A 15,186-nucleotide genomic window follows, 5' to 3' on the forward strand; every position below is an offset into this window, starting at 1 on the left:
GCCTAAATCCACGGGAAGGCTTTCCGCCGCAGCAGCCTCTCGGAGGTGATGCCCAAGGTGTGTGCTCGTGCGTCTTGCAGTAGCTTTGGTGTCAAGGCTCCCCAGAGGCAGGGATGCTTCACCCGAGATGTCTGTTCACAGCCTCTCTTGAGAAATACTTTTCTTTTTTAGCATCGCTTTTATTTTTAGAAAATTAAAAATGTTACTTTAGCTTGCTCAGGTCCTTCATTCAGGAAGTTTTCTTTTACAGTGGGGGCATTTCTTAAAAAGCTTTGGTACAATTCCTCTTTTTCTGTAGTTGTACATGATTTGATGCCGCCTGACAGGATAAAACAGGAGAAACATCACCCGGGCCTCACCCCCGGTCTTTCCCACAGTTTTCTTCACTGGCATATTCAACGGCACTTAACCCTTCACCACTCTGTGGCAGAGCAGGGTTTCATCAACGGGCTGAGTCGAACATGCAATATTGATGACCATAAGCTTTATGTGGCAACTCCGTCCTTTAAGGATGCTTCCCCTCATTTAAAAGAAGGAGAAGCCAATGCGAGGCGATTTCGCCGCCTGGGTGGTTTTTTTTTTCCTTTTCCCTTTTTTTTTTTTTTTTTTTTTTTTTTTTTTAATTTTAAAGCGCAGGCCCCATCCCGGCGCCGAGGCAGGTCGGCCCCCGCTGCCACCGGCCCCGCTGCGGGCGGGGAGGCCGGGAGGAGGCGGCGGGGCCCGGCCCGGGGCGGCGGCAGGTGGCGGGGCGGCGGCAGGTCGGGGCCGCCGCGCTGCTGAAGGGCACGGTGGGGCGGCGGCGCCTGCCCGCCCCTGCCCGCTCCGCCCCGCCCCGCCCCGCCCGGGAGCACCGGCGGTGCCGCGGGGAGGGCGGAGAGCGCCCGGCGGAGCGGCGCGGCGTGAGTGGCGGCGGCGGCGGCGGCGGCGGGTGGGGGCCCCTCCCCGGGCGGTACCTGTGCGAGCGCCGCCGGGCCGGCGTGGGGAGCGGGGCGCGGGGGCTCGGCTGCGGAGCCCCGGCGGCGAGGGGGGGGGGGGGGGGGGGGGCGCGGCGGTGCCGTCGGTGCTGCGGGGCGGAGGCAGGGCGTTGCCTGCCGGGAGCGGCCGGCCCTGCCCGCCGCCGGCCCCGCTTGCCGGTAGTTTCCCGAAAGTGGTGTCAAAATGGGCTTCGATGGCGTTGTCACGTCCTTGCCGTTTCCCAGCAGGGCTCTGCGCTGGTGGGACGAGGCCCTGATCGTGCAGGCACCTTTGGAGGAAGGAGCCGCCCTCCCCGGGAGTTTCTGCTGGACGGACGGAGCCGTGCTGGTGGGACCCCGTTTGCAACATGCTGTTCGCGCTTAAACCACCGCCGCCGCGCTGGTAGGTCGGGCGGGTTTCTTGCTCGCATCTCATCTTGCTTAGGACCTACGAGTAGGAGCAGGGCAGGCTGGCGCTGTGCTGCGGGAGGGACGGGCTGTGTCCCCTCGCAGCCGTCACAGTGCGTGGGGACCCATGGGGTGACCGGTGGCCATGGGCAAGGACTGGCCTTCAGCATCGTAAGCTTATGCTGCGGAGGAAAGGAAGAGCTGGGCTTTGAGGTGGGGTTTTCCAGCACAGGCGGCGGTGACGCCCTTACTCCTCCCGTCATCTCGCAGTGAGGTTGCTCACAACAAAGTCTTTAAAACTGAGCGAAACGGGGATGCTGCTCCAGCTGGGCACCCGTGGGGTCACCTGAGGAGAGGTAGTACTACATAAAGCAACGTGAGCGACGCGGAGCGGGAAGGTAAACGGCACGGCCGCTCCTCTGTGAGCGGCGTTCCTGCTGCAGGGAAGACATGGGACAATTGTGTTTGTTGGCGGAGGTGGCGTGAGGGTTTCTTGTCTGCCCCTGCTCTGCCGCGAGTGCCTTTCCCAAGCTTCAGCACAAACCTGGGCAGGGCAGGTAACCTTGACCTAGCACGTTGTAAAATACAGATTTAGTAGCGTAAGATCAGCCGCGGCAAAAATTGTAAACCATTTAGAAACGTCTCATGCTTTCTCATAGTTCAGGAACTAGGAGTCCAGATTAGGTTTCTAAATATAGTAACTTAAAAAAAAAAAAAAGAAAAATACAGGGATTTGTACTATAGTCTTAACAAAGTAGCATTTTTAACCTTCGAGTACAGACAAATTAGTTTTCTGCTGAACATTATGTTCTGCTGATAAAATTCTTTCTTTAAAATCGCTTTGGTTTGTACGCGTCGCAGAAGGAGTTGGGTAGAGCCTCGCGACGCTGGTGTCTCCGGGGGCGAGGTGGTGCCCTGGGCAGGGCCCTGCGGGGCAGAGCCGGCAGTGCCCCCGGGCTGCGCCGGGCACCGCTGCCTCGCCTGGCTGCCGGCCGCCCTGCTCCTCGGGCGCCGAGGCAGCAGCTCCCTTGGAAGTAGAAGCTGGCATGTTAGGAGCGGTGAAATTCAAGAAAACAAATACTGGGGGAGAGCCGTGAGACAGAGTGATTTTTCAGGCTGACGCATTTCTGTATTGCAATTCTGGGCAGCTTTCGTGCAGCTGGAGCATCTGGTTGCTAACTCCTCGCTTTGGTCTCTTACTCCTCGGCTGATTTCTGCCAATCGTTAGTAACGTAGTTGTGATTTTGAAACGTGGGGTTGTGTTTTCCTGTGCGTTCCTATGTGAGACGTGGAAAAATGGGTCTTCTGTTGCACGCCTCATTCCGATTCCCAGTTTTACAATTGGCTTCTGTACAGGGAGATTAAAGAACAGAATGGGGCTGTGTGCTGCTTTTCTTGTACTCTTCCCTGGTTGATCTTGGGCAGGTCCTGGCCATCTCCTTCCTTCTGAATTCTGTTTGCGTTAATCTAGTGGGGCCTTTGCCTTCGTGAGGGCATCACAAAGCAAACCAACGTACCTCACTCGCACCTTATGATCTGCAGCTCCGTATGTTCGCAGTTGAATCTTGTGACAGATACTACAATAAAACACGACCCTGTCAGACTGCAATACTGATCCACTGTTTTACCTGCTGCTGCTCATCAGTTCTCGCTGGCAGGATCCCCAGGCTGGGCAGCAGCCAGCGATAACGGCAGGAGGGGCTTTCTTGCTTGTAAAGATTTGTGCATCCCCGTTCGTCATCTGCAGCAGTCTGTCTTTGGCTGGCACTTGTGGAGGACAGTAATATACCTTTATAAACAAGGCTAGATCCTAAGTTTTTTAGCATGAGTATAAGTAGTTTGACGTTTAAACATGTTCCCGAAGGTGGGCTGTTAATAGGTAGGCTGTGACTCCACAATTGACTTGTTGGGAGGGAGGTTTTGTGGTGTATATATAGGAAAATACCAGCTTCCACTTTAGTTCATTCAAAACAGCGTCGTAGCATGGTTGTCATAAACCAACAGGCTGCTTCGTTTGGACCCAGTGCCATGCTTTCGGGCAGTCTGACCTCAGTGTGGGACTTGGCCAGTGTCTCTGACACCCTTTGGTGGTATGCCTTGCATTTTCCCCTGCTGTGTGGAAAATGTTGGTGGGGGTCATCTTCAGGCTATAGATTTGCAGCTAATACGTATGGAGGGGTGGGCTGGTAATTGGAAGAACCGTGGGCTTTGCTGAAAGATGTGTTGAACCCCTATCTTTCCATGTTACGCAGAGCAAGGAAACAGCTATATATCTACAATAAGAACTTTATGTTTTGTCTGTGTTCACTCACTAGTTCTGAGCATTATTTTATATTTGGGTTCTTAGAGAGTTTCAGATCTCCTCAATGACCACTAGCTTTTCCTCTGGACCAAGGCATTCCTCTCTCATTTCTGTAGTTAGGTTCCTTAAATCTTGGCTAAACATCCTGCAGATGGAGTTTCTGAGAAGCTCTGCATCTTCTTCATGCCCTTTCTTCTGCAGCCTCGCTCTGAGGCCTCACTTGATAAGGAAATCCATTGGTCCGCTCATACTCATCTAGAAAACAGGCTTTCATCAATAGTGGGCATCCCGCTCTCGTTTGTGTGAGGGTAGGTTAAGTTAATGTTCTCCCTTGTCCGTGGTCTGGCAGAGGGTCTGTGCTGATAAATGTCTGCTTGCTTGTATTCTGAGACATTGGGGGAAAAAACACCAGGCATTGAAAAGCAGAATTAGTCTGTTGTACATAATTCTGTCCAAATTTGGAGAAAATAGTAGTACGTACAGTTGCTTGGACAAGCAGCTAAGTTAAAATGAGAGCAGAACCTATAAGAAGTTTTCAGCATCCTGTTCCGCTCTTGCCTCCAGGCTGCTCTCCGAGCTGCATGCAATTTGGTAACTAAACCGCTGTACTGGAAGGAGGAGGGAGGATTTCAGGACAGGCTGACTGAGTATGGTTTTACTTTCATGAAATTAGACAGCTACCAAGCACACGGTGTTATTTACTTTTAACAAGACACTCTTTTCCTGGATGAAAACTAACCTTGTGGCTGCTGAGGACTGTACCTGCTAGCATTGCTGTTTTCTGAACTATTGGTATTTTCACCTAAAGGTTCCTTGCTGTACTTCACCTTGCTTGCTACGTCAACTGTCCTTTAATTGAAGAGTCTTTTAAAGTAAGCTAGAGGCCGTGCCTGATTCTGAAAAGCGAGTGTGTTGTTTCCTCATTTGCTTACAGACTGGCTTAGAAGCCTGAAAAAGTTTTATCAATTCTGGCCATGGGGCGGGGGAGGAAACAAGCCTTTGAAATTTCAGCACGTACCCTGAGACAGATAACCAGGAGACTTTCATTTACGCGCTAATCCTGCACAGCAGTTACTTGCAGTTCCTGCATCCAGCCCTTTCCAATCTGTAGCTCTTATCTCTTGTTGGCAGTAAGCAGCACGAGGGGGAGCAGACGGCCCTGCGAGGAATGAGGGGTCCATTTTTGATCTTCATTGCTCAAATCATTTTGGTGTATTTAGGGATTTCAGTGATTGCCTGAGGTAGCTGGATCTTGGGAATCATGCTTGTCTTAAAACAACTCTAGCTTCTTAAAACTTTCTTTTCCTGTGATTAGAAGGAGCCTTTATAATAAACGTTACTCCAGTGCGTCTGCTCTGTAGGATTTGCAGAAAACTGGATGTAAAGGAGAGGCAGAAATATAAAACTGGTGGATTGGACCGCTTTGGAGTCCCTGCCTGGGGCTGCTCAGTGCAGGGAGCCTCTTGAGTCCTGCAGCGATGGAGGAGATGCTGTGCACTAAGTGAATTATTCATCCCTCTACCATTTATATGCCACTGCTCTGTTCAAAACTGCACAATATCCAAAGGCATAATATCATGTATCCTTGTGAATAACATCCCACCTTGTTAGGGAGAGGAAAGGCAGACGTAGGATGTCCTGGGTTTCTCTTTCTCTCCAGAGAGCCACCCTGCAGGAAGGCGTGGATAGGCTGGAAGAGTGGGCTAACAAGAAACTTATGAAGTTCAACAAAGACAAATTTAAAGTCTTGCACCTGGGAAAACACAATCCAGGAGTGCAGTACAGGCTGGGATCTACCCAGCTGGGGAACAGCTTTGTGGAAAGGGACCTGGGGGTCCTGGTGGACAAGCAGCTCAACATGAGTGAACAGCCTGCTGCTGCGGCAAAGAAAGCCAACAGGGTGCTGGGTTGCATCAACAAGGGCATCACCAGCAGAGATAAAGAAGTCATTATCCCACTCTGGTCAGCATTTGTCAGGCCGTACCTGGAATACTGTGTTCAGTTTTGGTCCCCGCTATGCAAGAAAGATGTGGACAGGCTGGAGAGGGTCCAGAGAATGGCCACCAAGGATCAAAGGACTGGGAAGCCTGCCGTATGAGGATACGCTGAGAGAGCTGGGCTTGTTCAGCCTTGAGAAAAGAAGGCTTAGGGGAGACCTTATCACCATGTTCCAGTCTTTGAAGGGGAGCTACAAAGAAGATGGAGATTCCCTTTTTACAAGGAGTCACATGGGTACAAGGGGTAATGGGTACAAATTAATCCTGGGGAGATTGTAAGTGGACACAAGAGGAACGTTTTTCCCAATGAGAACAATCAGCCATTGGATTAATCTCCCCAGGGAAGCGGTGGATTCTCCAACATTGGACACTTTTAAGATTCGGCTGGACAGGGTGCTAGGCCATCTTGTCTAGACCGTGCTTTTGCCAAGAAGGGTTGGACCAGGTGATCCTTGAGGTCCCTTCCAACCTGGTGTTCTATGATTGTTACATGGAGGACATAAATATTTAACGCAATGAGGTGCAGTTCAGAGGCTTGGATGCCTAAGTGCTGTTTGCTTTACCTCTGCTGGTACGTCAGTTGGGTCACCTGCCTTGAGTTTGAATGTCTTTGTTACAAAGAATAATGTTTATTGTTTCCATGATGATGACATTACTGTGATTACCTGACTATTCTTCGTATGCACGTGGATGATAAAGGTCCAGGTTTCAGCAGAAGCTCTGAGAGGGAGAAGGCAAAACAGGGGAGAACTTTTAAGCTTAGGCAGAAGATGGGGCCCTGCAGAGGCTGGTGTATTACCCTTCCTATATCCTTGCTGAAACTGTCCTTGACTGGACTTGCTGTGGAAGGAGGTTGGCATCCTGCATATCGTACACTTGCCCAAGCAGTGGCCCCGCTGCGTGCCCGGGATGAGGTGCTGTATATAAATTGTTGCAGCCTGCCATTCAGTCTGATTTCCTAAGTGCTGTATCATCCTTTTACCTTTGGCAAAGTCAAGTACTGTGGGTGAACAGGCAAGCAGACTTCTGCAGGGTCAGCACTACAGATTCATCTAACTTTGTGATAACGTGTAACTTTGACATCTTCGTGAGCGCTAAGTTTTATTTATTGATGCCCTTTGCAGAGTCCCAGCCGTGAAGCTGTCTGTGCTGTACTGGGGACAAGTGGGACAACTTGTTAAAAGCAGGCACGTTCTTGGTAAGTAGCATACTGAGCTTCTCTTGTGGATACCGAGGAAAAAACTGAAAGCCTCCCTGCCTGGAGGAGGGTTACAAGAAGCCGTATTTGAACCTAAAAGTTTGGAAAGTGAGGAGCCTGGCTCTGTGACAGCAGAAATTACTCTCTGTGTTCAAGTGGGCAAAGCTGAACTAAGCTATTTTAAAAAGTATGACTTACCTTTAATATGGTGACTGCTATAACAGAAAGCGATTCCTTGCAATATAGTATTGAACTTCAAGGAGATTTTTTCAAAGGTCTTGCGGATGGAAACCATTTAAATGGTAGCAGGAACTTATTTGCTCGTGATAGCTAGAGATGTTGCTTAACAGCAAAACTCTCTCTCTTAGGCCTGTCTTCATCATATGAAGACGTATTCCAGGGAGGCAGGCAAAACTTATTTCTTGATCGCTCACGTTTATCCTTTTGTAATTATTTCTTATTGATGATTTTAATACCTTAAGAAGTCTTATTTATCTAAATAAAACTGCAGTTATGCTATTGATGCTTTTTTCCTGTGTTTTATGCTGTATAATAGTGAATTGCAGGCATCTTTTTACCATTGTTTTGTTTCCTTCAGTGGTTAGAAATGAACTTACCTTGGCAGGAAACACGTAGCAAGGCTGGCAAAGAGACTGCTTAGCCCTCTCATGCAAGGTGAGTTCAGCTATGTGGTACGACTCCCTCAATATGGTCTCTCTCCTTGCGTTACCACAGGGCACGCGTGTGGTAAATAACATAATAGGTGAAACAACACCTGAACTTGTTCTTGGGAGCATCCAGTTCCAGGGATATGGAAAGGAATTGATTGTTTTCAGAACTGTTCTTAAAACAATGCACAGCGTTTATAGTATTGAAGTTAAATGAGGTATTTAAAAGCATATTGACTATGTGTCTACTGAAATTGAGCACAACTAGGAACTTGTATTTTTAAGATGAATTAAGATTTCACTTACTGTAAAATTGGTCTTTAAAAAGAGACAATATGTTAAGGTTTGTGACGGTGCTGCTTTAAGTCCTGGCTGCCAGTGTAACAGAGCAGATGGCAGCTCCCTAACCTCTGCCGGCAGCTCAGCGCAGCAGCTTGTCACGTGGGGAACCGCATCGGCAGAGGTTTTGGCCTGAGCCTTGACCCATCTACGCAGTGGTTTCTGAAACACAACTGGCAACAGATTAGAGCTTGGAGACTGAAGCAAACAGATTCCTATCAGACAATTTTGCCTTGTGCAGTTACTGAATGAAACACCATGCTGGGAGTAAAATTAACTTCTTTTTTTTTTTTTTTCCCCTCTGAGGGTGTGAGCGTTGTGAGGAAAGCTAGAGATGTTAAAATCCCTGTCAGAACTTAACACTCTGGAGATGAGTTAGGTAGACAGGATTTAAACGGTGCTTTACCATGTATATGCAAGCACTGGCTGTCAGAAAAACAGTAAAGCAGTCAGAAGATTGAGGGCAACTTTGCTTGCTATCGTTTATGTGCCAACAATTATTAACTCAAGTAGGGCGGGAAAACTATAAAACTTACTGCAGTGGCTTGCAAAGTACTGCGCTCTATAAATAATGAAATGAGTAACAGTCAAGAATTTAAACTAGGGTCGATAAGTTTGCTTTTAAGCTCAACTAGTAATCAATTTGGAACAATTTAGTTGTCTTGCATGCCTTGCTATCTAGAAGTTTTATAGCATGTCCCTGCCTTTGTGTAGGACAGTCAGACAAACATTTGATTTAGCCCAAACGAAAAGGCAGAGGTAAGGTGGGAACAAAGGTAAATCCTGCAGAGGAAGATGCTGCCCTATGGAATTTTTCCCTGCCTGCTTTAGGATATGTTTGTCCTCCCTCTACTCACATTCCCTCCTTCTTTCTGCTAGACACTAGCTCATCTGCTGGTGTCCCCTAACAGGAGAGGAAAGGAAACCTCCAGTTGTAGGATGGAAACATCTTAAAACAATGATAAAATACTAACTAAAGCTCACTACCATTTAACAGACCTCCTTTAAAAAGGCAAAAAAAAAAGGGTAACATATAAAAGAATATGACTCCAAACTTAAGTAAAAAATCCAAATCTGAATAGTCATTAGACAAAGTGTCAGGGATGAAACTCTGATAAAATACATTGTTATATCAACTGTGGCGTAGAGCATTGTATGGTTGGGGAATCTGAGGTTTAAATCTACAATATTTACAGTTCTGGCTAAGCCTAAGGAGGAGGCAATATCTAATCTGAAACTTCGAATTGTCACCAGTAGTGTAGCGAGAAAGGATTAGACAGCATACCTGCGTACCTCCCAGTGAAGCTTGTGCATTACCTTGACTGGATAAAGACTGCAGCTTTCAGGTATCTGCAATGGTGGGTTATAGATGCTATGAGTGATTCTTTCCCGTATTAGATACTTCGAGCTATGTATTTGCCCAGAAGAGCAAATGGAAATTATTTTTATTAATGTTTTATTAATGGTAAATACTGAAATTAGATATGCACAATATATTACTATGAGAAAGTTTTGAATTATTCAGATGTCTGAATTGCTTTCAGACATCTCCTTGGCCTCTGGTCTCTAAGCATGTTCTGTAAGCGTTTTAAGTTTCAGCAATGCATGCAGTTGATAGACACAGGTATAAAGCTCATGGTTTTTTTATAAACCTCCATAGGGATAAATGGGGTTTCTTGGGCAGTGAAGGTTATCCTTCCTTCTACTCATTTAATAAGAAGTTATTACAATAAAAAATCTCGCTGATAGCTTAGCTCTTCTCTGTGTTGGGTAAAACAGCAGGGTTTATGTTACAGGCTTGTTAATTGTACTGCCTGCTCTTAAAATACACTGGCACATGCTGCAGCATGTCATTGTGCACAAAAGAAACTTACTGATTTCTATTAAAGTGATTTACAAACATTCCTCTAAAACACGGAAACGTTCTGATACAAAGCTAAAGGTATGAGAACATTTGTATGTACTTCGTGGTTTCAGAGGCCTTTTAGGTCTGACTTTCTGCCAGGAACACCAACCACCGCTTCTGAGTGCTGGCACTTCAGCCCTACAGTTTTCTAAACAGGTAGTGATGTTTTTATGAACTAGCAGAAAGAGGAGAGAAGCTTGTCACCATCAACCTGTTCTCGTGAGTCAGCTGCTGGACTTGGGAAGTCCCATGTCCCACCCTGCCTGCGAAGCACCATTTGCCTGCAAATGGGATTGATTTCCTCTGCAAATATTTGCCTGTGATCAGGTTACTGGATTGGAGCCCCTATTTCCGCCCAGTATATAAAGCAAATAAATAAGGCTTAACATCTTTGCCGTGAGTATGTTTTCGACAGCTATGTACAAAAAAATCTTTAACTTTGGCTGACCTTAGTACAACGTCATCGGGTGAAGCTGTAGGGAACAGTTGGTTTCTGTGCAGCACAGTCTTTATTTTGGCTGGCAGTCTATTAACTCTGATAAGTGGGTAAGCTCATGCCAAGCAAAGTCAGGCATGTCATGAGATTCTGCTTTGCCTGTATAGAGAAAGTGGCCTGAGAAACAGCTTTGTAGGCTAGTAAACAAAAAAACATATACCAGAATTTGGGGCTGACCAACTCTGATTCTTAAGGAGTTTGAGAAGAGGACCCTGTCAGGTGTTTCGTTCCTCGCTCTCCTTTCTCTACATCTCGAGTTGTCCTGTTTCAGTAAGAATGGTGCTCTAGCTCTGTCAGAACTGCCTTGAACACAGCAGTGCATTGCTGCTTTCCCTTACCTCTCAAGGGAAAAAAACGAATAGCAGCTCTTGTTTCTCTTGAATACCTTCTAGTGATGGCATGCTCAAGCCTCCTTGAGCAACAGCAGAATGACACTGAGAATTAGTGTCACTCCTGCCCAAAGGGTGTACAACAGCCGTGACACAAGGCTCTTGTTAGGTGGTGCTTGTGTGGTGCTTCCGTGGGGCGTTCAGGTTTTTTTTTTAATTTTCTTTAGCAGCAACAGTCACTGGAGTTAAACAGTATTTGTTTACAGATTCAGGAAATCGCACTGCATTGTCAGTGGGGAAGAAACAGACTTTTTTTTTTTTTCCCCAAGACCTTTACATTCCTAGATGGCTTACATCACGTACTGGGAATTGCATTCAAAGGCAGCTTGAATTCAGGTCAAGCTTTGCCTACTTGTAGTAGATGGATGTTACTGATAACATTTTACGCACAGTATGCAGAGATTTATTAAAGTTGCTTCTGCAAGCGTCTGTAGTGAATTTAGCTTTCCTTTGAGCTCACTGAGAATGGCAAACTACTTATTGCACTTACGTGAAACATTCTTTTGACAGATTTCTTCAGAAGTGAAGAAGCACAAAAGGAGACGTTCCGTTCTTTGAAAATAACGGGAACCACTGGCAAGAAGGAGCAACACTGTGCATCAACAAGGAAACCATTTCCAGGTTATCAAAACATGCTCTTGAACTGAATTTTGCAGCTGCATTTTCAAATGTACCATGGGATGCATCAAATCCAAGGATGCCTTTCCAGGTTCAAATGCTATCCAGGATGAAAGGATCGGGGAAAGTAATGAAGGATGCACTGGGGAGAAATCATCACTGATAGCAGTGAAGGTGGATGAGAAAGGCCCATCAAGCACTATAGTGCTAGACTATGCGCACCGTCTCTCCCATGAGATTCTTGATCAGGCGGTGAAACAGTGGGCAGTGACTGAAAGCAAATACAGCGACATCCCTTACATCGAAAGCGATGTGCCCTGAGCTCTGACCGGCAAGGACTGGCTTCACAGTGAGTGTCCTGTCTGCTAAGCAGCTTGTATTTGGTACTAGCGCAAATAAAGTAAAATCAGCTGTGATTTGAGCGTAATGCCACTATATGAATGTGTTTGCAAGGAGAGGCTGAAAAATATTGCCTTTTAATCTATATTGCTAAGAAACTAATTGGATTACAGTAGAATCTCTTAATCAAGTGTCATTTGTTATCAGACGTATGTTGAGTGTATTCTGTCTTTGTATGTGTTGAATGTGATCAGAAATCAGTGTAAAAAAGAGGATGAGAAGAATGTGGCTGCCCTGCAACTGTACAAGCACTGCCAGAGAGGCCTCAAAGATGCTTAAGAACAAAGCGTGGATTATTTTTATGTACTGCATAAAAAATCAGTGGCCTGTTTGTAGGTGAAAAGGGAAGAACTCTCTATGCTCAGTAAATTTGTCTGTGTTTTGCTGAAGTGAAATCAAGGTCTACGTGTAGCAAAGATAACTGCTGTCATCAATTTTACTTTGATTCTTTGACCTGACTAAATCTGTAAACCACAAAATAATGAAGGTGATGAGAAGCATTTTATAGAACCAAGCAGTATTCAGGGAACCATATGGATTATGATACTATTCAACTTCCATTCTTAAAGGAACCAGTGAGAAACGTTACAATATTGATAAACAGTGCGTTATAATTAAGATGCTCTGGCTTCTGTAAGTGCATGAAGGCTACTCTCTAAAATCCTGCAGTAAGATAGTTTAATTACATCTGATCACTGTGTTCAGACCAAAGTTTTTCCATTTTTTGGTTTGGTTTTTGGTTGTGGGCTTTTTCTGTGTGTGTTAGGGTGCTGGGTTTTGGGGGTTTTGTTTTGGTTTTTTACTGTAACCCAGAGAGGTGTGCAAAAACTACTGATGATAACTAGTGAAATGAACCTTCAAAGGTGTAACAGTGTTTTAGGACTGTTTGTTTCATGAGAACTATGGCTGCATTACACTAAAATTTTACTCTAACACCCTCGGGACAGTACGCCTGCCTTCAGCCTCCGTAGGCTCATCGCTTACCCGTTGGTAAAACCGTGGACAGCGATGCAAATACGAGCTACAGAAACCTGAAGCCTGAGCAGTGCACTGAATTAGTGAATAAGCCTTAGGCCCAAAGCTAAAGGGCTACATTCTTTACCGATTTTATCTAGCTTGCATCCACACGCTGCACCCTGCTTCTCCAGGACTTGCAGCCTGACCTACTGTACTCATAACTAGCATTTGAGATATCACGAAAGGGATGAATTAAGGATAGTCATCTTAAAGCTACAATTTTGCTGACATTTTATATGAAGTGAATGCCTTGTAGAAGCTTAGGTTTTTAACACCCGTTTGTTCCTTTTTCTGTTATGGTCAGTTTAAAAGATGTAGGGTTTTTTCCTAAATCAAAGTATTTTCCATTTTATGTTTTTGTTTTATAGAAAAATGCTTTCCATACTGGCAAAAACTGTTACTATTTTTAAAAGGTACGCATAGTTCTATTAACTGATAAAAAGCATGATTTTCAAGCCATGGTAAGCAGGCAGAAAGAGGACCGTGCAAATAGTTATTTTTAGCTTATTCTCAGACATAAGGCAGCCTATGAATTGAGATGTTTTGGAGAATTTGTGACACAAACTTAGTTATTTGAAATTTACCTGTATGGGGAAGTGGTTGTATCAAGAGTAAACAGTGAAAATACTTCCTTGTAACACAGCAGAAGACTGCCATTAATTCACACTGACCAGACCCTGCTACTAAGAGTATTCTCAGGCTTTTGCTGAAAAAGGGGAAAAAAATCTGCTTATGTTTTAATGTTGTCTTCTTTGAAGTAATGTAGTCTTCTTTGAAGCCATATGTAAAGTAGGACTAAGGTATTATGGCCCATTTAAATTCTACAGCTAACAGTGATGTTCCTTGAAGCTCTAAAGCATGTAAAACATTAAATCATACTCTACATTTGCTCCATCTAAAAAAAAATCCATGCCATATACTAGGGTGAATTAAAAAGCAAAACCAAAACACTGATCAGATCAGTACATATTAACTGGCTATTGCTTAACCACAGTACTAAAAAATATTCCTATTCTCATTATAGCTAAAATAAAGCTTTATTACAAAAAAGGCCAGCCTTTCTGTAACATTAGTCTTGGCTCAAGGGTGTTAACACTGCCAAAGACAGTAATTAAAAAAAAAAAAAAAAAAAAAAAGCCCCAACTCCATGACATTATTTGCCCGATAGGTGAATAGCAGATAGAAAACCACACTAGCTTGAAAAGTGCATTTAGGTTTATCTGTCTTGACCCTTGTACAAATACCATGGTGGCTGCCATAGGGCGTTAGGTGCTGCAGTGCTTACTGTTGCAATATCTCAAATCCTTTCTTTCGATGTAGCCTTAGCATCTGGCACTCTTCTGGAGTCAGAATATCAGATGCACTTTTGAAAGCAGCTTCTCCATGGGTAGTCTGCCACTGCACAGTCCAACAGCAGGCAGAATTATAAAAGAATATAAAATATCCTAAAGTTAAGTCATAGCATCTGTACTGATAAACACTCCGAATTTCCCCAAAGGAGAAAAGTTACCTAGGTATAAGTAGACATGCATCACAGCAAGCTTCCATTTGGAATACTTTCTGTGTGGGACGGCTGCACTGCTTGCTCAGAGAGCCACCCGTAACGCGATAGCGACTGAATCGCCTGCTGCTTGTTACGTCCAAACAGTCACTTACCTGCAACCGCAAAGCTTGTCTTCCCTCATTAATGCTTTTAGATTACAGCAGCTTCAATATGGCCTGAAGTGCAATTCCAGCTGGTTTATGATGCTTTCTATGACATTGGTACTTCAGGGAAAGCACGCAGCAAACAGAAAGCAAACAAGCTTACAAACAACAGGGAGACAGCTTCTCACCAGGAAAAAAAAAATCTTACAAGATGCTGTCCTTAATAAATAATGCGCTTATCCTTAATAAAAAATAATTAAAAACATTCTGTTCAATACTACAATCCAGTGAGAGATGGAAGGAGATCTCATTCCAGAGTTCTGCTGTATTTTTTATAGGCACAATAGTAATCCATACTAACAGTAAAGACTTCTTTACCTAAACAAAATTATATCTGTTTACTTATCATTAGATTACTCTAAACTCTGCTATAGTCTTACAAAGCCACTTACAGTGGCTTTCCAGCTAAGTTGCCACTGATTCTTTGACTTGATTTTGTGTAATAAAGGCACTCCAGTATGGGACTGGCATACTCTGCAAAACCATTTACTTCTGTTTAGGAGTTAAAAATACATTTGGTTTGTATTTTCTCCAGCAAACATAGCTATACTCTGAGTGGGTACTATGTGACTGACTTGGTATTCTAATAATGGTTCAAAACACATTAACTGCAGCACAACTTTGTAAAATTGACGTTTCTGTAGGAAACCACATCACTATTCCCAAATAAAACACACTACAATATATTTTTACAATATTTTTGTGGAAAATACTTTCTTGTGGACCAAATAAAATTAAACTTACCATCTGCTTGTAAGACTTTTATTTGATAAAAATGCATGGATTGGA

General features: G+C 44.7%; 1 protein-coding gene across 5 annotated transcripts; it reads left to right on the forward strand.

Annotated features, from left to right (window-relative positions):
* The first annotated feature begins 795 nt into the window (after positions 1–795).
* On the forward strand, positions 796–15,145 carry AKAP19 (A-kinase anchoring protein 19). 5 transcript variants are annotated; one of them, XM_087732443.1, is made up of 5 exons: positions 796–899; positions 1,203–1,356; positions 6,785–6,858; positions 7,457–7,533; positions 11,167–15,145. In XM_087732443.1, exon 5 carries the CDS (start codon positions 11,332–11,334, stop codon positions 11,593–11,595), a length of 264 nt encoding a protein of 87 aa, XP_087588569.1. In that variant the 5' UTR covers positions 796–899; positions 1,203–1,356; positions 6,785–6,858; positions 7,457–7,533; positions 11,167–11,331; the 3' UTR covers positions 11,596–15,145. The 5 variants fall into 5 exon arrangements, with proteins under 5 accessions (XP_087588569.1, XP_087588573.1, XP_087588571.1 ...); XM_087732445.1 differs by having other exon boundaries at positions 842–928; XM_087732444.1 differs by having other exon boundaries at positions 845–899; positions 1,200–1,356.
* The last annotated feature ends 41 nt before the right edge of the window (positions 15,146–15,186 follow it).

This window comes from Nipponia nippon, unplaced genomic scaffold (genome assembly GCF_047370975.1).
Source record: "Nipponia nippon isolate SJK-2023a ecotype South Korea unplaced genomic scaffold, ASM4737097v1 scaffold_5, whole genome shotgun sequence".
Taxonomy (NCBI): domain Eukaryota; kingdom Metazoa; phylum Chordata; class Aves; order Pelecaniformes; family Threskiornithidae; genus Nipponia; species Nipponia nippon.